Raw genomic sequence first — 17,284 nt, 5'->3', positions numbered from 1 at the left:
CAGACTCTGCTAACCCAGAAATGACGCTTCAGGTTAAGAACTTTGCTTCAGGATAAGAACAGAAATCATGCTCTGGCGACACAGCGGCAGCGGGAGGTCCCATTAGCTAAAGTGGCGCTTCAGGTTAAGACCAGTTTCAGGTTAAGAACGGAACTCCAGAACGAATTAAGTTAACCCGAGGTACCACTGTATTTAATTTCTATACAGTACTGCCCTATACCTGAAGGTCTCAGGGCGGTTCATATAAAATATCAAATACAAAAAAACAAAACAAAAACAACCCAATTAAAAAAACCCCAAAAGAGCCAGCATTTTAAAAAAGGGGATAGGATGTAGATCAAGTCAAGCAAAGGCCTGGTTAAAAAGGAACTATGACCAAACTATCACAGGAAAGCCTTTTTTAATAGACATTTTTTTTTTTTTTTTGTATTGGGGTGGCCTGTACTTCATCTAATAGGCCATAGCAATATGTAGTAGTAATACTGGGCTTACGTGTTTTACGTGTAAATAAATGGGCTAGAGAAGCGGGGATGTTTTAATGAAAATGTTCTGGGACCGTGGCCTGGTGTGGTGCAGCCTAGGAAGCCCCTGGGTTCAAATGTTGCCACCGCCATTAGGTCACTAGATGGTCTTAGTCAAGTTCCTTAACCTCAGCCTGCCCCCATCTGCAATACAGGGGTACTATATCACCTATAATACAGTGCAAGTGTCTCTGCGTCCAGTCCCTGTATCCGTGGGATTGCGCTACTGCGCATGTGCCCCACGGACAGCCGTTGGGACTTGGAGCGCAGAGACGCTCTGCGCGTGTTCCCGATGTTGCTAGGGCAACAGGGACGCTATGCGCAGAGCTGGCTACGCCATGCGGCTCTTGCGTTGTTAGGAAAAAAAACGAGATAAGCAACAGCCGCTCAGTCAGCTCTGCGCATGTCCCCAACGTTGCTAGGGCAACAGTTTGACCACATATGTTCTAGCACCCGTTAATTTAACGGGGTTAATGTACTAGTAAGCTTATAAGAATCACAACAAATTATACCACACTTTAAACACCATATAAATGCTAGGTATTATTACCGTATTTTTCGCTCCATAAGACCCACTTTTTTCCTCCTGAAAAGTAAGGGGAAATACCTGTGCGTCTTATGGAGCGAATGGTGGTCCCTGGAGCTGAATTGCCCAGGGGCCAAAAGCAGAGTGTGCTTTTTATTTTACAAAGAGAAAAGGGAGTGTTGAAAGGACCCCGCTCAGCAGCTGATCAGCAAGAGATCGGGAGAGAGATAAGAGTCCCGGCTCCCTTTCAGCCACGCCCTCCTTTGTTGAATGTGCTGCAGAGGGAGGTTGTTTGTTTCCCCAGGACATGTGACTGGCTGATTAGATTATCTGTCTGCAAACAGTAGAAATGGCTCCCTTTCCTTAAGATTTTTTCAGAAATGTAAGTTAAACCCCATAAAAATGGGGCTTTTCCTCTTTGCTTTCTCCCTTTGCAAAAGGAGCTTTGCTTTTCCCTCTTTGCAAAAAAGCTGCAAAACCTTTAGCTGATCCTAAAAAAAAAAAAAAACCACCCAGGGCTTTTCCCTTTGCAAAAAAGCTGCAAAACCTTTAGCTGATCCTTTAAAAAGGCCTTTTGCCTTTGCAAAAACAGCTGCAAAACTTTTAGCTGATCCTCAAAAAACAACAAAAAGAACCAGGGCTTTTAGAGGAGGAAAACCAGAAAAATATTTTTTTTTCCTTGTTTCCTCCTCTAAAAATGAGGTGCGCCCTATGGTCCGGTGCGTCCTATGGAGCGAAAAATACGGTAACTGTGTACTTGTAGCAGGTAACACACCTTCATGAACTGGTCACCATGTGCAAGCTCTGGAAAGAATCTCTGCGTAGGGGTTTTACTGAAACTTTTTCGATAGTTTTGGAAAGAGATGAGGGAATCAGCAGTGTTGCGCAGTAGCTATTCCTCGTGGTTGAGTCTTGCTTCAATAAACCAAGAGGGTTACCATTTTAATGCCACCTATCAGACATCCCATCTATGTCTCTACATTAATCGATCTGGAAAACTTATCACCTCGTTAGAATTATTAATAGAGGAAAGAGCCGTCAAGTTGCCGTCCAGTCAGCATTAAAAGGATGGAAAGATGAGCCACTCTTGACTGAGCCGACTGCCATTAGGCCTGGGTTTTCAATGACTATGTATTCTTGGAACACACAGGAAGAAAACAAAACTGCCTGACTCAGCATAGTTTTCACTCTGGAGTCACTGGCTCCCCCAGCCGCCGCCACTACCCCTCCTGATCACCATGGCAACCCGATAGGATTCTATGTGCAACCCTGCATGAATTTCACAGCATTTTTGTAGACAGTCCTTTCACATTCCTTCTGATACTGGTTCATACTGAAGGTTAAGAGGAAGTTAAATTTCCCCGAGGTCAGCGACATGGGAAACTGGTGTAACGCTCACTGCCATTGGGGTTGAGGGTGGTTTCGCTGACAGCAAGGATTTCTGGTTCTTGTGGAGAGACAGCTTTGTCTTGCTTATTCCACTGAAGGATGCCTTGGTGATCTCAACAGTCCATTGTTTTTCTGCTGAGCGAGAAGTTTATAATAAACAATGGTGTGTATGTAAGGGCACATTTATGCCATTCAGTTGCATTAATTCAGAATAGCTGATTCCTTCACTTGTTATCTATATATATAAAATCGTAAAAGGTGGGTGTTTGTGCTGTACCACCTTTCTCCACAACAGCTAGACCGATTCCGTTCAAATTTGGACACAACATTCCATGGGCATATGGGAAGGATCTTACGTAGTTAGATTGCAAAAAGAATACACCTAACCCAGGTAAAAATTGGATTTTGTGCCAAAAACACAGCGCCCTCCAGTGGACGGAACGCAGCATAACACACTAAAAACGTCTCAAACCCCTCCTCATCCTGTTACTATGTCACCACCTCCAGCCAATAGAGGGGCACGCCACTCACAAATGCCGCTGCTGTCTCCGGCGGCAGCTGTAGACCCACGCAGGCAGGAACAACCATTTGTGCGGTTGGCCATGGCTCCATTGGGTGGGGAGGAAAAGCGAGACGAAACGTCGCTTCTGCCATCTGCCGTGTTACCACGGCCACCTACAGAGCCAGGACGGGCGGAAATGGCACTCTCAAACCTTTCAAGTTTCCAACGCCGCCTCCACTTACAAAACAGGCAGGGCGGGCGGAAACGAAACTTACCGTCATTTGCGGCGGCGGCAGTAGCGGCTGTAGAGCCAGCCGGATAAGAAGCAGTTTCCAACGCCGCCTCCACTAACAAGACGGCCGTAGTGCCTGCGGAGTCGGCCGCAAAAAAAAAAACTTTAGTCATTTCCGGGACTCCGTCTCCACTGAGAGGAGAGTCTGGACGCACGGAAATGAAATGACCACCATTCATGGCGGCGCCCATCTGCAGAGCCGGTAAGGAAACCACGCATCCTCAACTTCAACAAGAAAAAGTGTCAGTAAGCATACACTTCCACTTTTGCATTGCACCTCCTTTTCCCATTTCACCAAATCAGCCACAGCAACGCGTGGCCGGGCCAGCTAGTTTATTTTATAAAATAAAACAGGATTGGTTTCAATTCAACAATTAACATACAACACTAAAAATACACACACACAGTTCAGATTAAATCAACAATTCAGGATTATTGCAGCAGTCAAAGTATCCATTTAGTACAGAGCCACTGACCTGAGAACCTCTGAACATTGCAGACTACAACACCCATCACCCCCGGACATGCTGGTTGGGGCAGCTGGGAGTTCGAATCCAATAGCACTGGGTCACAGACTCCACCATCTGGAACTCCCTGCTTCTATTGGACATGAGTTTGATGCCCAATTGTATGGAAATATGAAACAGACCCTTTCCTGAAGATTGCACCACGCTGAAAGATTCATATGAATGATAATGTTCTCTGAGAGGATTTTATAACTTCCGTCCTATGCATGGTTACTACATTGAGCACAGTGGGTCTTACTCCTCAGTAAACGTGTATTGGATTGGGTCACATGGGCCATAATCTAAGCCCAGAAACCTACTAGCAATCAGTGGCGCCCCTTCAGCGGGGAATAAAATATTCCATACTATGCAAACTCCAACCAATTGCTGGGCAACTGTCTTCAAGGGTAGAACCATGCAGATCTCACTGCAGCAATCAAACCAGAAAGTTGCTACCCTGTGAAGAGTGGGCAGCAGTGGACACTTGTCCACCAGGAGAGGGCACAGTTGGCATACCATCTGAAGCTGGCAAAAAGCACCCATTCCAACTATGAAATTGAACCTGATCCTTAAGGGAGTCAATGGTTTACTTTTAATGTTTCTAGAACTTGTTTTTATCTCATTTTTAGCTTGCTGTATGCCACTTTAATCACTTCACGCTGCAATGTACTAATTTGTTAAATCATAAAATAATATAAGAAGCCATTCCCATCCAGAACAGCTAAACCACTGACTTAGTCCTCCTCCATTAAACTGCATGGTGCCGGTGACATCTGCCTCTGACTGGTTCATTTGCTGTGATGGTTCGCCCATGTTCAGTTTATTAGAGCATTAAGCAGCCTGCAGTCAATTTCTGTGAGGAGTGGGAAAGCTGTCTGTCTGTCTGAGATTAAAACCTCACACAGTGCAGAATAGGGCAAGAACAGATGTCCCAGAATGTAAGGAAGTTAAGTCCACAGGCAAGGAAGGAAGTAGCGAACAGGCTGAGAAAATTTGTGTAGGAAGGTAAAAATAATAATGTGTGAGGGAAAGGGAAGAGAATGTAAAGGTTTTTGCAGTGCCTTGAGGGTGGCAAATGACTAACCTTTGTTTGCTATCTAGGGGCACTGCTTAGTGCTTAAAATAAGCAATAGACACATCTGCACAAATTTTTCATTTATTCATTCAGGTCATCCCTGGTGTGTCTGCGAAGAAAGCCCATACATTTGTGCTTCTTATTGAAGGTAGTTTTGCTGCCCTTAAAATTGCTGTGTATACCTGTAAAGTATTATGAAAGAAAGAAAGAAAGAGAAAGAAAGAACAGAGAGGCATTTAACAGACCATTTGTGTTTTGAGTTGGCATTATTGGTCCTAAGCCGCAGGTGGCGCTGTGGTCTAAACCACAGAGCCTCTTGGGCATGCTGATCAGAAGGTTGCAGGCTCAAATCTCCATGATGGGGTGAGCTCCCATTGCTCTGTCCCAGCTTCTGCTAACCTAGCAGTTTGAAAGCACACCAGTGCAAGTAGATAAACAGGTACTGCTGTGGCGGGAAGGTAAATGGCGTTTCTGTGCGCTGTGGTTCGCCAAAAATGGCTTAGTCATGCTGGCCACATGACCTGGAAGCTGTACGCTGGCATCCTCAGCCAGTAAAGCAAGATGAGCACCACACCCCCAGTCGTCTGTGACTGGACCTAATGGTCAGGGGTCCCTTTACCTTTTTATTGGTGCCGAGGAATATGTGGGGGCAGGGCCATCTCGTCATAGGGGCATACCAACCGCCCCCTCCCCAACCTGCGCCCCCACGGGTGGGCGAGTTACAAGCCGGCTGCCCTCTGGAGCCCCAGCTGGAGCGCTGGGAAGGGCGCGCAGAGCCCCGCGCCGCTCCAGTGCCACGCCCCTCATCCCCCGCTCACCCACCTCCCTCCCGTGCTGGCCACCCCTCGGGGGATGAGGGGCGTGGCACTGGAGCGGCGCGGGGCTCTGCGCGCCCTTCCCTCATCCCCCGCTCACCCACCCCCGATCCAGAGGGGTGGCCAGCGTGGGAGGGAGGCGGGCGGAGAGGCGGCCCACTGGGGGCGCCGAGGGATCGCCGCGCCACGGCGGCCGATCCCTTTAAGACGGCCCTGTGTGGGGGTTTGGTTAGGTGGTGTGGTGCCATGGCTGGCCCACCCATGAGGCAAAGTGAAGTGTGCGCCTCAGGCAGGATACACAGGAGCAGCAGATCCGGCCTCAAAGGAATGCATGGCTGCGGCACACTCCTTGGAGGCTGGATCTGCCTCCTCCTCAGCAGTCCCTCCCCCATGCAACCTCTCAGTGAATAGGAGGTGCTGCTGGTTTCCTCCCACCCTTAGGGTGGCAATGGCAGAGGCTGCCCTCTGGGGTCTCCTGGATTCTGCACCTACCCGGTGTGATTTACAGCAGGCCCCTTTCCCCACCATGACAACCTTTGATTCCCACTTCAACCTTTGGGTAAGGTTGAGTATACCTGAAGGAGCGTTTCCACCTCCATTGTTGTGCCCGGACACCGAGGTCGAGCTCCGAGGGCCTTCTGGCAGTTCCCTCACTGCGAGAAGCAACGTTACAGGGAACCAGGCACAGGGCCTTCTTGGTGGTGGCGCCCGCCCTGTGGAAAACCTTCCTGTAAGATGTCAAGGAAATAAACAACTATCTGACTTTTAGAAGACACCTGAAAGCAGCCCTGTTAAGGGAAGTTTTTAATGTTTGCTGTTTTATTGAGTTTTTAATATTCTGTTGGGAGCCACCCAATAATTTTGTTGTTGTTGTTGTTATTAAGTTGATTTCCCCCTTCTTGTTGCTGATGTAGATCTTTCCTCCCATGCTTGTTCCTTATAACGATAATGATTTTATTATTTATACCCTGCCCATCTGGCTGGGTTTCCCGTCTCTCTCGGTTGGGGGAGGCATTGTGTGGTTCACCTTAGCTGAGATTCTTGAATTACAGGGGATTGAACTAGAGGAGCCTTGCAGTCCCCTCCAACTCTCCGATTCTATGATTCTGTGTCTTGGGCCGGCCTTGGGGTTGCTCTTCTAATGATGAATGGGGCTGGAATCCTTTCATACCACACGTCAGAAGCGTGGCTTACGGAGCACCTCTCTGGGAGCCGTGAGGCTTCACGTGACTGCTTGTAACGTCTGGTAAGGGGCCACCATACAGATTGGCGCAGCCACGTGGGACTGGAAATAGCCTTCCTGCGAACGCTGCACGGCTCCCTTAGCAACCACGCGGGGGGCGCAGCCACATGGATTCCATCCTTGGAGGCGCAGCAAAGTCCGGCGTGGAGCCGCGACGCTAAGCGCCCTCCTTCCCACCCGAGATCGAGACGCGTTTTCCTGTCTTTGGGTCAAGCGAGAGAAGATCCACCCCAGCGCCGCCCACGTTCACCGCCTGCGCATCCCCGACCGAGTCCAGCGGACCGGATCCCGAGCGCCCGCGCCGCGAGATTCCCCGCGCGGCGAGCTCAGCCCGGCTCCAAGGAAGCGCGCGCGCGCGATCGCGGAGCCTGACGCGAGAGGAAACCCTTCGCCCATTGCGCGGGGGAAGGAGGGCGGCGGCGGCTTCCTGGGAAGAGCGGCGCGTCTCGGCTCCGCCTGTTGATCCCTTTTCGGGGGAGGGGGAAGACGAGCGGGCGGCCTTCGCCTCTGCATCAATCAAACCCTTGGAAGCGAGACGGAGACGCGCCCCGTGCCAAGCCGGGGGATGCCGGCGCTCGTCGGGCTGCGCTGAGTCCTGCCTGCGCCTTTAAGGGCCGGGGCCGGAGCGGGGAGTGTCCCGGGCAGGCGCTGGAGGCTGGACGGGCGGGAAGAGCGGGACTCCCCGGGACGGGAGGCGGAGGCGGCGGATCGGGCTCCGGGTGGGCCTTCGCGGACGGAGCGAGGGCGCACGGCGACGGCGCTGCCAGCATGGACTGGGGCACGGAGCTCTGGGTAAGGAAGCGCGCAGCCGGCCACGGCGGTCGCCCCCCACTTGGGTTTTGCTCGGAGGCACCCCATATTCTCCCCCCTCCAATCCTTATCTCCCTCTCTCCCCTCCTCCTCCCTCCATGTCCGATCACTTCGTCTCTCCAACTCAGGGTTGGGCTTCTCCATAATTCCCCAGACTTGATTTAAAGCGCGTTTCTCCGCCCTCTTCTGCAGCTCCCACCCCAAACTCGTAGTTTTCTCCCTCGTGTCAGAGTTCAGTTGTCTGTGGTCCCCCCCCCCACTTCAGTGCCTGCCTCCCCCTCTTTTCCTGATGGCTGCATACTCTGCTACTTGCCCTGGGCTTTCTCCTCCTTTTCCGCCTTGTTCCGTTCCGTTTTTTTCTCTTTCAGTGACCCTGTTGCTTCCCTCCCTCCTTCCCTTTCCCCGTGGCTGAGAAAAGGGATGTTATTTTTGTGTGTGTGTGTGTGTGTGAGAGAGAGAGAGAGAGAGAGAGAGAGAGAGAGAGAGAGAGAGAGAGAGAAAGAAATCAACATTTTCCCTGGGTCATTGGGCACTGAGCTTGTAGGAAGACAGCATGTATTAACACAGACTAACTTTAATTTGGCCAGGTAGATAAGACCACCTGCAAGTAAGAGGAGGCACTTTCACTTTAATGACCTTCAGTATTTAAAGCTGTAGCTGTACCCATAGCAAACTTGCTACTGCTCCCCTAAGTATATATTTTCCCCCTATTCTGGCTTCTTACACTTGATAATTAGATGGGCAAGAAACCCTTTGTGTATCACTTTATCATGAGCAAGTGAGCTGCATGTTTTACTGTGCTAGCTTATCTTATTTTGGCTCCGCTGTTGCACCTTTGCATATTGGGGTGCAGCTCTCAGATTGGAACACCTGAGTTGTGTACTTCCAGAAATTTGAACTGTAGTTTGGCTTAGTGTGTTACCTGAACCTGGGCTTGTGGTTTAGCTCTTTCCCAGGGGTGAAACTAGGCTTTATTTTACCGGGAGTCAAAGATCCAGTTTAGCACCCCACCCATGAGCATTTGCATACACACACACAGGCTGTGGGAGCATCAGTGGCCTCCCTTTGGAGGCTTCACCTGGGGCAAAAACCCCCGGCTAGTCCCCTCCCCCCATCTGTGGCTTTGTCTTTCCAGACAATCTACAAGCTGCAACCCAGGGTTGTCCTAATGGTCACTGGGCCTCTGTATATCATTTGAAGGCATACATCTTCCATTATGTGCTGCTTTACTGCTTGTGAGAAGATACCCCTAAATCAGGGGCTCCCAAACTTTTCCCCTCATGGACCATTTGAAAATTGTTGAGGGTCTTGGCGGACCACTTAATGATTTTTTTTTCTGCCAGTTGTCCCAATTGTTGTCCCAATTGTAATATACTGTGCTAGATGCTGCGTGGTTTTTAATTGTATATTTATTTATTTATTTATTTATTCATACATTCTTTTATATATTGCATTTTGTACTACAATACAATATAAGAAATGGATGTGCCGTATCTGGTGTAAAACACAGACACACCGCAAACCACCTGAATGAAGCTCATAGGTCACTAGTGGCCTGCCAACCACAGTTTGGGAACCTCTGCCCTAAACAACCACTTGGAGTGATTTGTGTGATTTGACCCAGCCATGTGCACGGGTTATATGTATATGCCAAACACTCACATATACACATCCCTCAATACCTTTTAACTGTCCTGCTGTTAGGGAAGCCAAATAATGTAATTTGTGGATGAAGTCTGAATTCTAATCCTGACCCATTTTAATGAATGCAAAACCCAAAGAGTGTTAATTATGCCCGACTGTACCATTTTGTGCTTCAAATTTATCTGGAATAAAGGTGGACTGGCTTTAGTCTTACATGGTCTGTTTTAATCATTATGTGGTCCACCAATACATGTTAAATGTATGAAGCAAGACAGACTGCGTACTCTGGGTCTGTTAGCAGCTGAAAGCGTAATTGATATGTCTTAAGTCAGGGGTGGCCAACTCCCAAGAGACTACAATCTACTTACAGAGTTAAAAAAACTGGCAGTGATCTACCCCCTTTTTTGGGGTTCTGGTCAAAGTTGTTGAGCTATTTTGGGGAGGAGGAAGGCCTGTTTTTTAGGCATTCAGATCAAAGTTGTTGTTGACCTTTTTTGGGGAGAAGGAAAGCCCCGTTTTTAGAGGGTGCAGGGCAAAAAAATGAGCTTTTTTTAGAGGAGCCAAAGTTGTTGAGCTTCTTTTGGGGGAGCCAGTGATCTACCGGTGATCTACCACAAACATCCAGTGATCTACCGGTAGATCACGATCTACCTGTTGGACGTGCCTGTCTTAAGTGATGCTGAGGAGGTTCTCCTGCTAAGAACATGAGAGGTGTGATATTTATTGTAGGGGGTGAGCAAACTTTCAGGATTTACTTTGATTTTAACCAGACCTCTGATATTCACCGCCTGGAGCCTGGTACAAAAGACAGATACATAGAAGAACTAAAGCATTCTGAGCCTAGGAATTTATTTTGAGTACCAGAACTGAACTGAGTGTACAGTCCTTGCACACACTAATCCTCTCCTGGCTACCCTGAATTTCTTCATTTTGGCAGTATGAGGATTCATTTTGTTACTGCTGTTGTTTGTTGTGGTGCCAGTTGTGTAAAGGTAAAGGCACCCCTGAACATTAGGTCCAGTCATGTCCGACTCTGGAGTTGCGGCGCTCATGTTGCATTACTGGCCGAGGGAGACGGTGTACAGCTTCCGGGTCATGTGGCCAGCATGACAAAGCCGCTTCTGGCGAACCAGAGCAGCGCACGGAAACGCCGTTGACCTTCCCGCCGGAGCGCTACCTATTTATCTACTTGCACTTTGACGTGCTTTCGAACTGCTAGGTGGGCAGGAGCTGGGACCGAGCAACAGGAGCTCACCCCATCGCAGGGATTCGAACCGCCGACCTTCTGATCAGCAAGCCCTAGGCTCTGTGGTTTAACCCACAGCGCCACCTGGGTTTAATCTACTGCACATCACCCAGTTGCCAGTAGGTCAAGACCACCCTTTTACTCACCCTTGGTGCAGTTCACCAATTTCTATATACATTGGTTATTCTTTGATAGTTGACTGGAAATTGGCCTTTGGTCAATTGGACTGCGGTCTTCATTTTGCTTTCTTCTGATCTAGAATATGCGTTGGCTCATGAAAACTTATTTGGGAGCAAATTCAGCTTCTCACAATGACGCCCTTAAGGCACCATCAACTTCTATGTACATGTGATTTAATCTCCACTTCATCTTCCCAGGTAAGCTATGATGAAGGATAGCCAAAGGTGGGCAAAATGTGAAGCTATTGCATAAAGAAAAACAGGGTAGAGACTTCAATCAGCAGCTGAGGAAGGGGGAGAAAACGCTGTTGCTTTAAACAGGCAGCAACAGAAATGTACCTTAAGCTGCTTTGGGGTAGAACAGGAATATAGTAATGATTTTAAATAGCAGAGTCTTTCATGTAAGGCAAAATTGCTGGTGGTGCAAAGTGAGCCGGAGAAAAGAGTTTGGGAGAGTTTTATTCGTAGCTTGCTGTGTTCTAGAGCCTCAGAGAAGGTAAACGACCTTTGTACCCAGTTCAAAACATACTTTCCCAAGAAGAAAAAGTGTTGGATATATGCATTTTATACTTAACAGGTTTGCAGATTTACTTAGTATGAGGCCCTTCCCTGATTACCTTTTCAGGGATTGAAAGTGATGATTGATCCTGAACACATCCAAGAGAAACAAACAAATTTTAAAAAATTAAAACAAAAATTCCTTCCAGTAGCACCTTAAAGACCAACTAAGTTTGTTCTTGGTATGAGCTTTCGTGTGCATGCACACTTCTTCAGATACACTGAAACGGAAGTCACCAGACCCTTAAATATAGTGAGAGGGTGGGGAGGGGTATTACTCAGAAGGGTGGTGGGAATGGGTGATAGGCTGATAGGAGTGGTAAACCTGTTGACTGCAATTGGCCTTGCAGGAAAAAGCAAGGGGTGGGAGTATTAATAATGTCAGGCCTCTTATTTTTGGTCTGTATTTTGACTTTTCTGTTTCTCTTGCCAGATGCTCAAAAGGGGTTCTTGCTTTTGTTACTCTCCCGCAGCCCTTATTTTATGTGCTGTGAAGCACGTTCTGGGTTTCTGTAAGGACCAGTGCTTTCTCTTGTGCCTGGTTTAGGTTTTTGCTTGAGTGTGTGCATGTGGAAGACACAGGATCCGAAGGTGTCTTTCTCACCCCTTCAGCAAAGCTTCTGTGTCTAATCTAGTTAGTTCAGAGATTAACTTTAGCCTGGTTGCATGAGTAGAGGAGGCTATTTCTGGCTTCTGCCCTTGCATGGGCAACAGTTGAGTGCCCTCGACAGGGGAAGGGATATTTAAATATCCTCAAAATTCAGTCTAACCATTTCCACCGGTAAAATTGATCAGCATACTTCTACATCTCCATTGCGTAACCTGGGCAAGTTTCTGGGTCTCCTGGGTTCTCTACCATGTCTCGGGTCAAAAGGAGCAGTGTCCAAGCCGGAATCATGCAGTCTATGGTTGCTAGGCCAGAATTAATTCAGATTGTTGCCATTAGTGTAAACCTTCCACTGGGTGCCTGAGTTCGTTGTCTCTAAATCAGTAGATTTAGTTGGGGGCTGCTTGTTCCTTACATGGGGTCTGATTCTCATTTAATGAATTACCTGCGCAGGTAGCACTTACATGTCAGAAACAGCATGGAAAACTGTGCGTGTAGAACATGCTGCTGCACAAACTGCTGGGAAGCTACAGATTGGCCATGTCTTTTCATATTAATGTACACCATCTGTATGCGCAGCAAAATAGCGATGGCCTGTGCTCATTTGACTGTAGTGGTTGGCAATCCAATCGTCCTGATTTTCCCCATGTGGTCATGCTCTCTGTGTAATAAATCAAACTCTGGGGTGCTTTTCAAACACTTGCGGCAAATTCATAGATCCGATTCCCCCTCACCTTCCAGTGCTGCAGGATGTGTCTTGTTTTGTACTGTGCCAAAAAAGCGGGGGGACGGGGGACGGGACGGACGGACACAAGCATTGGTTGATTCCTATGCTCTGTACATCCTGACTGGACATAAAAGTCTCTACTTTGTATCTGAAGTGAAAGTTCCCTTTTCTTTAATGGCGATGCTGGTGTTTAATCATTTGGATGAAATGTGTGATAGAACTATTATTTATTGTTTGTTTATTAAATTTATATACCACCTTTCATCCAAAGATCACAGGGTGTTTTACAGTATGAAAACATAACATGCACAACAACAACAACAAGCAAGCAAGCAATAACAGTCCCAGTACTGAAAGCTGCATCGCCCTCAACACTAATCTGAAGGAGGTGGAGGTGTTTGGTTTTCTTTTTGGAAGGAAGAATTAATAGATAAGATGGGGTATTTAACCAGATTCTCCTCTGCAAGTTGCCCCACGTTTACTGTTTGCCCCACAGTCTTGTTTGACTCAAAAGATCAGAAGAAGCTTGCTTGGAAGGGGGGGGGAACCAGCAAAAGCAGGCCAGAGGGGGGACTTTCAGGGGAGATCTGGCAGCTGCGCAAAGTTTTAAGCACCTTTCTGCACATTGAGCCAACCCTCTGCCCTTTCATTAACATTAACTGGCAAGTACATGTTTACCAGCATAACATGTAGTTTGGTCCTTCGTTGCAGGATGGATTGGAACTTGTCTTTGAAATGGTTTGTGTGTGTGTGTGTTTGTGTGTGTGTGTAGAAGCCTATATTGATTGCCGAGTTGCTTCTGTGCAGATATATTTAACCTGTTGTCCGTTGTTCAGGCTATTCCGCCTGATGTCTCTGGGTGTGGTCCAGGGTATTTTTTTTGTTAACCTTTAGCTAAGGACTTGCAAGGCTTTGGAGCTGAAAAGGGACGGTGTTTAGATTGGTGAATTGGGTAGGATCAAACAGTTCCACTGTTTGCAAATCTAGCCAGGGCTGTTTATGTTGGGTGAGGTGGTGTCTTGTTTTCTTTAGCGTGTTCTTCTGCTATCTCTGCACCTCCCATTTCATCTTTCTGGAAGGAACCTCTTGTAGCTTCTCTGAAGTGGCACAGAGTATGTGCCGCTGCTTATAAGTGGGTATTGCCTAAAGGGTTCCCTCAAAATGACTTTTAAGAAATATTTATGTAACGCAAATTAAGAATTCATAAAGATTGATATTGCTAAAATCTACCTAAACAATACCTAGAGTTCTGCTTATGATGGATGCTGAACCTGTACCTTGTTTTGGATTCTATTTAACTGGAAAACCCATTCTTCTTCTTCTTCTTCTTCTTCTTCTTCTTCTTCTTCTTCTTCTTCTTCTTCATAACCCGCCCATCTGGCTGGGTTTCCCCAGCCACTCTGGGCGGCTCCCAACAGAACACTAAAAACAGAATAAAACGTCGAACATTAAAAATTTCCCTAAACAAGATTGCCTTCAGATGTCTTCAAAAAGTCAGATAGTTGTTATTTCCTTGAGATCTGATGGGAGGGCGTTCCACAGGGCAGGTGCCACTACCGAGAAGGCCCTCTTCCTGGTCATTAACAAACATTAACTGTTAGTATTTGGAAGTTTCCGTGGGTATACGGAAAGGAGGTGGGGACACACTGAACTTTTTTTGGGGGGGGGGTAAATGATGCACAGTTCACATTTCAGAATCATGTCGAAATGTGTGGCAGTTTTTTCACATAAACATTTGAATTTGTAGCAAGTCATTTTTACTCACGCACTCTGCGATCTTTTTTTTAATGTGATGCTAGCAAAATTGTTTTCATCAAGTTTTTCTGAATTGTAGAGCTTTTTAAATGAGTTCTTTATCTAGTCACAAGGTAGAGCGTTGGCACATAAGAAATGCGGAAATCCTAGTTTGGTAATATCACAAGACAGCATGCAAGTTTCTAGGTTCTAAAGAACTCTTTATCAAGCTGGACACTAAATACAAGGGTGGCAGAGAAGCAACTCATATGCAGAGTGTTCAAGTCGCTTATACAGTGGTACCTCGGTTTACGAATTTAATCCGTTCCGGAAGTTTGTTCTTAAACCAAAACGTTCTTAAACTGAGGCGTTCTTTCCCATAGAAAGTAATGGGAAATGGATTAATCCGTTCCAGACGATGAAAAACAACCCCTAAAACAGAAATTTAACATGAATTTTACTATCTAACGAGACATTGATCCATAAAATGAAAGCAATAATCAGTGTATTGTACTATAAAATAAATAAGACAGTATTGATGGTTGTTGTTTTTTTAAGTGTTTTTTTATCTTACCTGCACTGATGATAGTCTTCCACAGCTTCAGGGGTGGGATGGGGGCTGCAGTGGGGCCTCCCGCCGCCGTTGCCCCTCCACTGGCAGTGGAGCACGTTCGGCTTCTGAGGCAAAGTTTGCTAACCGGAACACCTACTTCCAGTTTTCTGAATAGTTCGTTTCCTGAATAGTTCGTTAACAGGACTGTTCGTAGACTGAGGTACCACTGTATTACACCCAGGGTATTCTGAGATTAGGGTTAAGTTCCCTATCTGAGGGGGAATTTGGCCTCTTTGGGCCCGGGTTCTCCTGTCTCAGTTTGAACTGGCGGGCCCAATCTGGCTTCAAGGGAGAATGTAAGAAATAAGGTGGCATAGTTTGAGTTGTGCTCAGTCGTATATAAACTTGAAAGAGTCTCATTTAACACACAACATGCATAGGACTGGGCTGCACTTCACCTAGCTGCGGCGGGCAGGAATAATGTATGTGGCGGGGTCTCTATTCCTTGTTAGCAAAAGGAAAAGAAAAGAGAATTCAGAGTTCAGTTGTCTATTCCACTCCCAATTTCTCCACTGCTAAGTTTTATGCCATAAAGCAAGTGATTCACTTAGGCAGATTCTTCCTGGTAGCTTGCACCCAAGAAGTTGGGGAGTATTTGTCCCGATTACAAAAAAATGCAAACCATCTCTAGACATGAAAGCGTTTCCTCCCTGCATGATGGCATTTCTTCCTGGCAGTAGTTGCTGTTCCTTTACAGTATTTTGTTTGTGTTGACGCTTGGATAAAGGGCTGTGTGTGTGTGTTTTAATTTCAGACTTTCTTCCTCATACCTGACCATGCCTGCCCCTGTGGTTAAAATGCAGGGGAGAAATGGGGCTGTGTCAAATGGAACCGAAAGCAGTTTTGTCTCAAATAAGAGTGTCTATAGCAATGCCTCATGTAGGCCTAAGCAAGAAAAACTGGATCCTTTAATTCCAATTTCTAGAGTGCTGTCTAGTTGTAATTTTCACAAGTGACTCTCTGCACTGAAGCAATCTAAGGCTTTCCCTGCCTTTCACCATCTTTCTTTCTTTCTTTCTTTCTTTCTTTCTTTCTTTCTTTCTTTCTTTCTTTTACTAGTCTAGTGTGTTTGGTTGCTTTTTTCTTTTTCTTTTTGCTAGGGATTGGGAGTTGAGTTCCATTTTTCTGATGGAAAATAATTGGTTCAGAGAGTGGAGTTTCAAATAGCTGTTCCTTAGAGAGTTCCTATGGGAGACAGCTTCACGTCTGTAGCCAAGGAAGGGAATTGAGAGAGAAGGAGTACTGTACCTATTAGTCATAATATTTATTATCCATATGCTAGGTTGTCTTGCTTTCTTTTGGGGTCCCTTCACGCAACAGTGTTAGAAACTGGGGTAGAAAAGCTAGGAGCCAAATGGGTGGTGGGTGCCAAAACAGAATTTCTAGTCGCCATTTTTTGGGGGGTGGGGTGGGGTGTTGGCAACACTTTTTATTATTTTGATAAAACAAAATAGAAAATTCTTTTCAGTAGCACCTTAGAGACCAACCGTGTTTGTTCTTGGTATGAGCTTTCGTGTGCATGCACACTTATTATTTTGATAAGCATGAACTAATACGCAATTCACCTAAGTGACACATTGTTAAAATCACATTTTAAACAAAAATTGTTAATGTTTAATTTGGTGTTGACAAATAAAAATATTGGTACCATACTTCAGTTTTCAAAACACTACTCTTTTTTGTTAAACTCCTTAACATATCGTCTATCCTTAATATATACTTCGAGGCTTCAAAGCACATACATTTCAGTAATCCTTGAGTGTTAAAAAGGTAAAGGTAAAGGACCCCTGACTGTTAAGTCCAGTTGCAAACGACTCTGGGGTTGCGGCACTCATCTGGCTTTATTGGCCGAGGGAGCCAACATTTGTCCGCAGACAGTTTTTTCCAGGTCATGTGGCCAGCACGATTAAGCCGCTTCTGGCAAAACAGAGCAGCACACGGAAACGCCGTTTACCTTCCTGCCAGAGCGGTACCTATTTATCTACTTGCACTTTGATGTGCTTTCGAACTGCTAGGTTGGCGGGAGCTGGGACCCAGCCATGGGAATTCACCCTGTTGCGGGGATTCGAACTGCCGACCTTCTGATCGGCAAGCCCTAGGCTCCGTGGTTTAGACCACAGCGCCACCCGTGTCCCCCTTGAGTGTTAGCCAGGTGCAAAAAAAATGGCAACCAGACTTTTTGAGGTGCTTGTAAATGGAGAATCTTTAGGTGCAAAATGTGCTCGGCGCCCTGCTAATTTCGAACCCTGCACGTGTACAGCTTAAAATGTTAACATGTTATATGCTTTATTGCATTT

The 17,284-nt window shown here is 46.6% G+C and overlaps 1 protein-coding gene across 2 annotated transcripts in view; it reads left to right on the top strand.

Moving 5' to 3' along the window:
* Positions 1 to 7,097: 7,097 nt before the first annotated feature.
* Positions 7,098 to 17,284, top strand: part of TRIP10 (thyroid hormone receptor interactor 10) — a 78,838-nt gene continuing 68,651 nt past the window's right edge. Inside the window, exon 1 of one of the 2 annotated variants that reach the window (XM_033174084.1) lies at positions 7,098 to 7,661. In XM_033174084.1, the coding sequence (XP_033029975.1) occupies positions 7,638 to 7,661 (24 nt within the window). In that variant the 5' untranslated portion in view covers positions 7,098 to 7,637. The remainder of the gene's footprint in view (positions 7,662 to 17,284) is intronic. The other variant, XM_033174085.1, reaches the window with a different exon arrangement.

This window comes from Lacerta agilis, chromosome 16 (genome assembly GCF_009819535.1).
Source record: "Lacerta agilis isolate rLacAgi1 chromosome 16, rLacAgi1.pri, whole genome shotgun sequence".
In the NCBI taxonomy this organism is placed as follows: Eukaryota; Metazoa; Chordata; class Lepidosauria; order Squamata; family Lacertidae; genus Lacerta; species Lacerta agilis.
The sequence above is the reverse complement of the archived record's forward strand: the minus strand, read 5'-3'. Positions and strand labels throughout refer to the sequence as shown.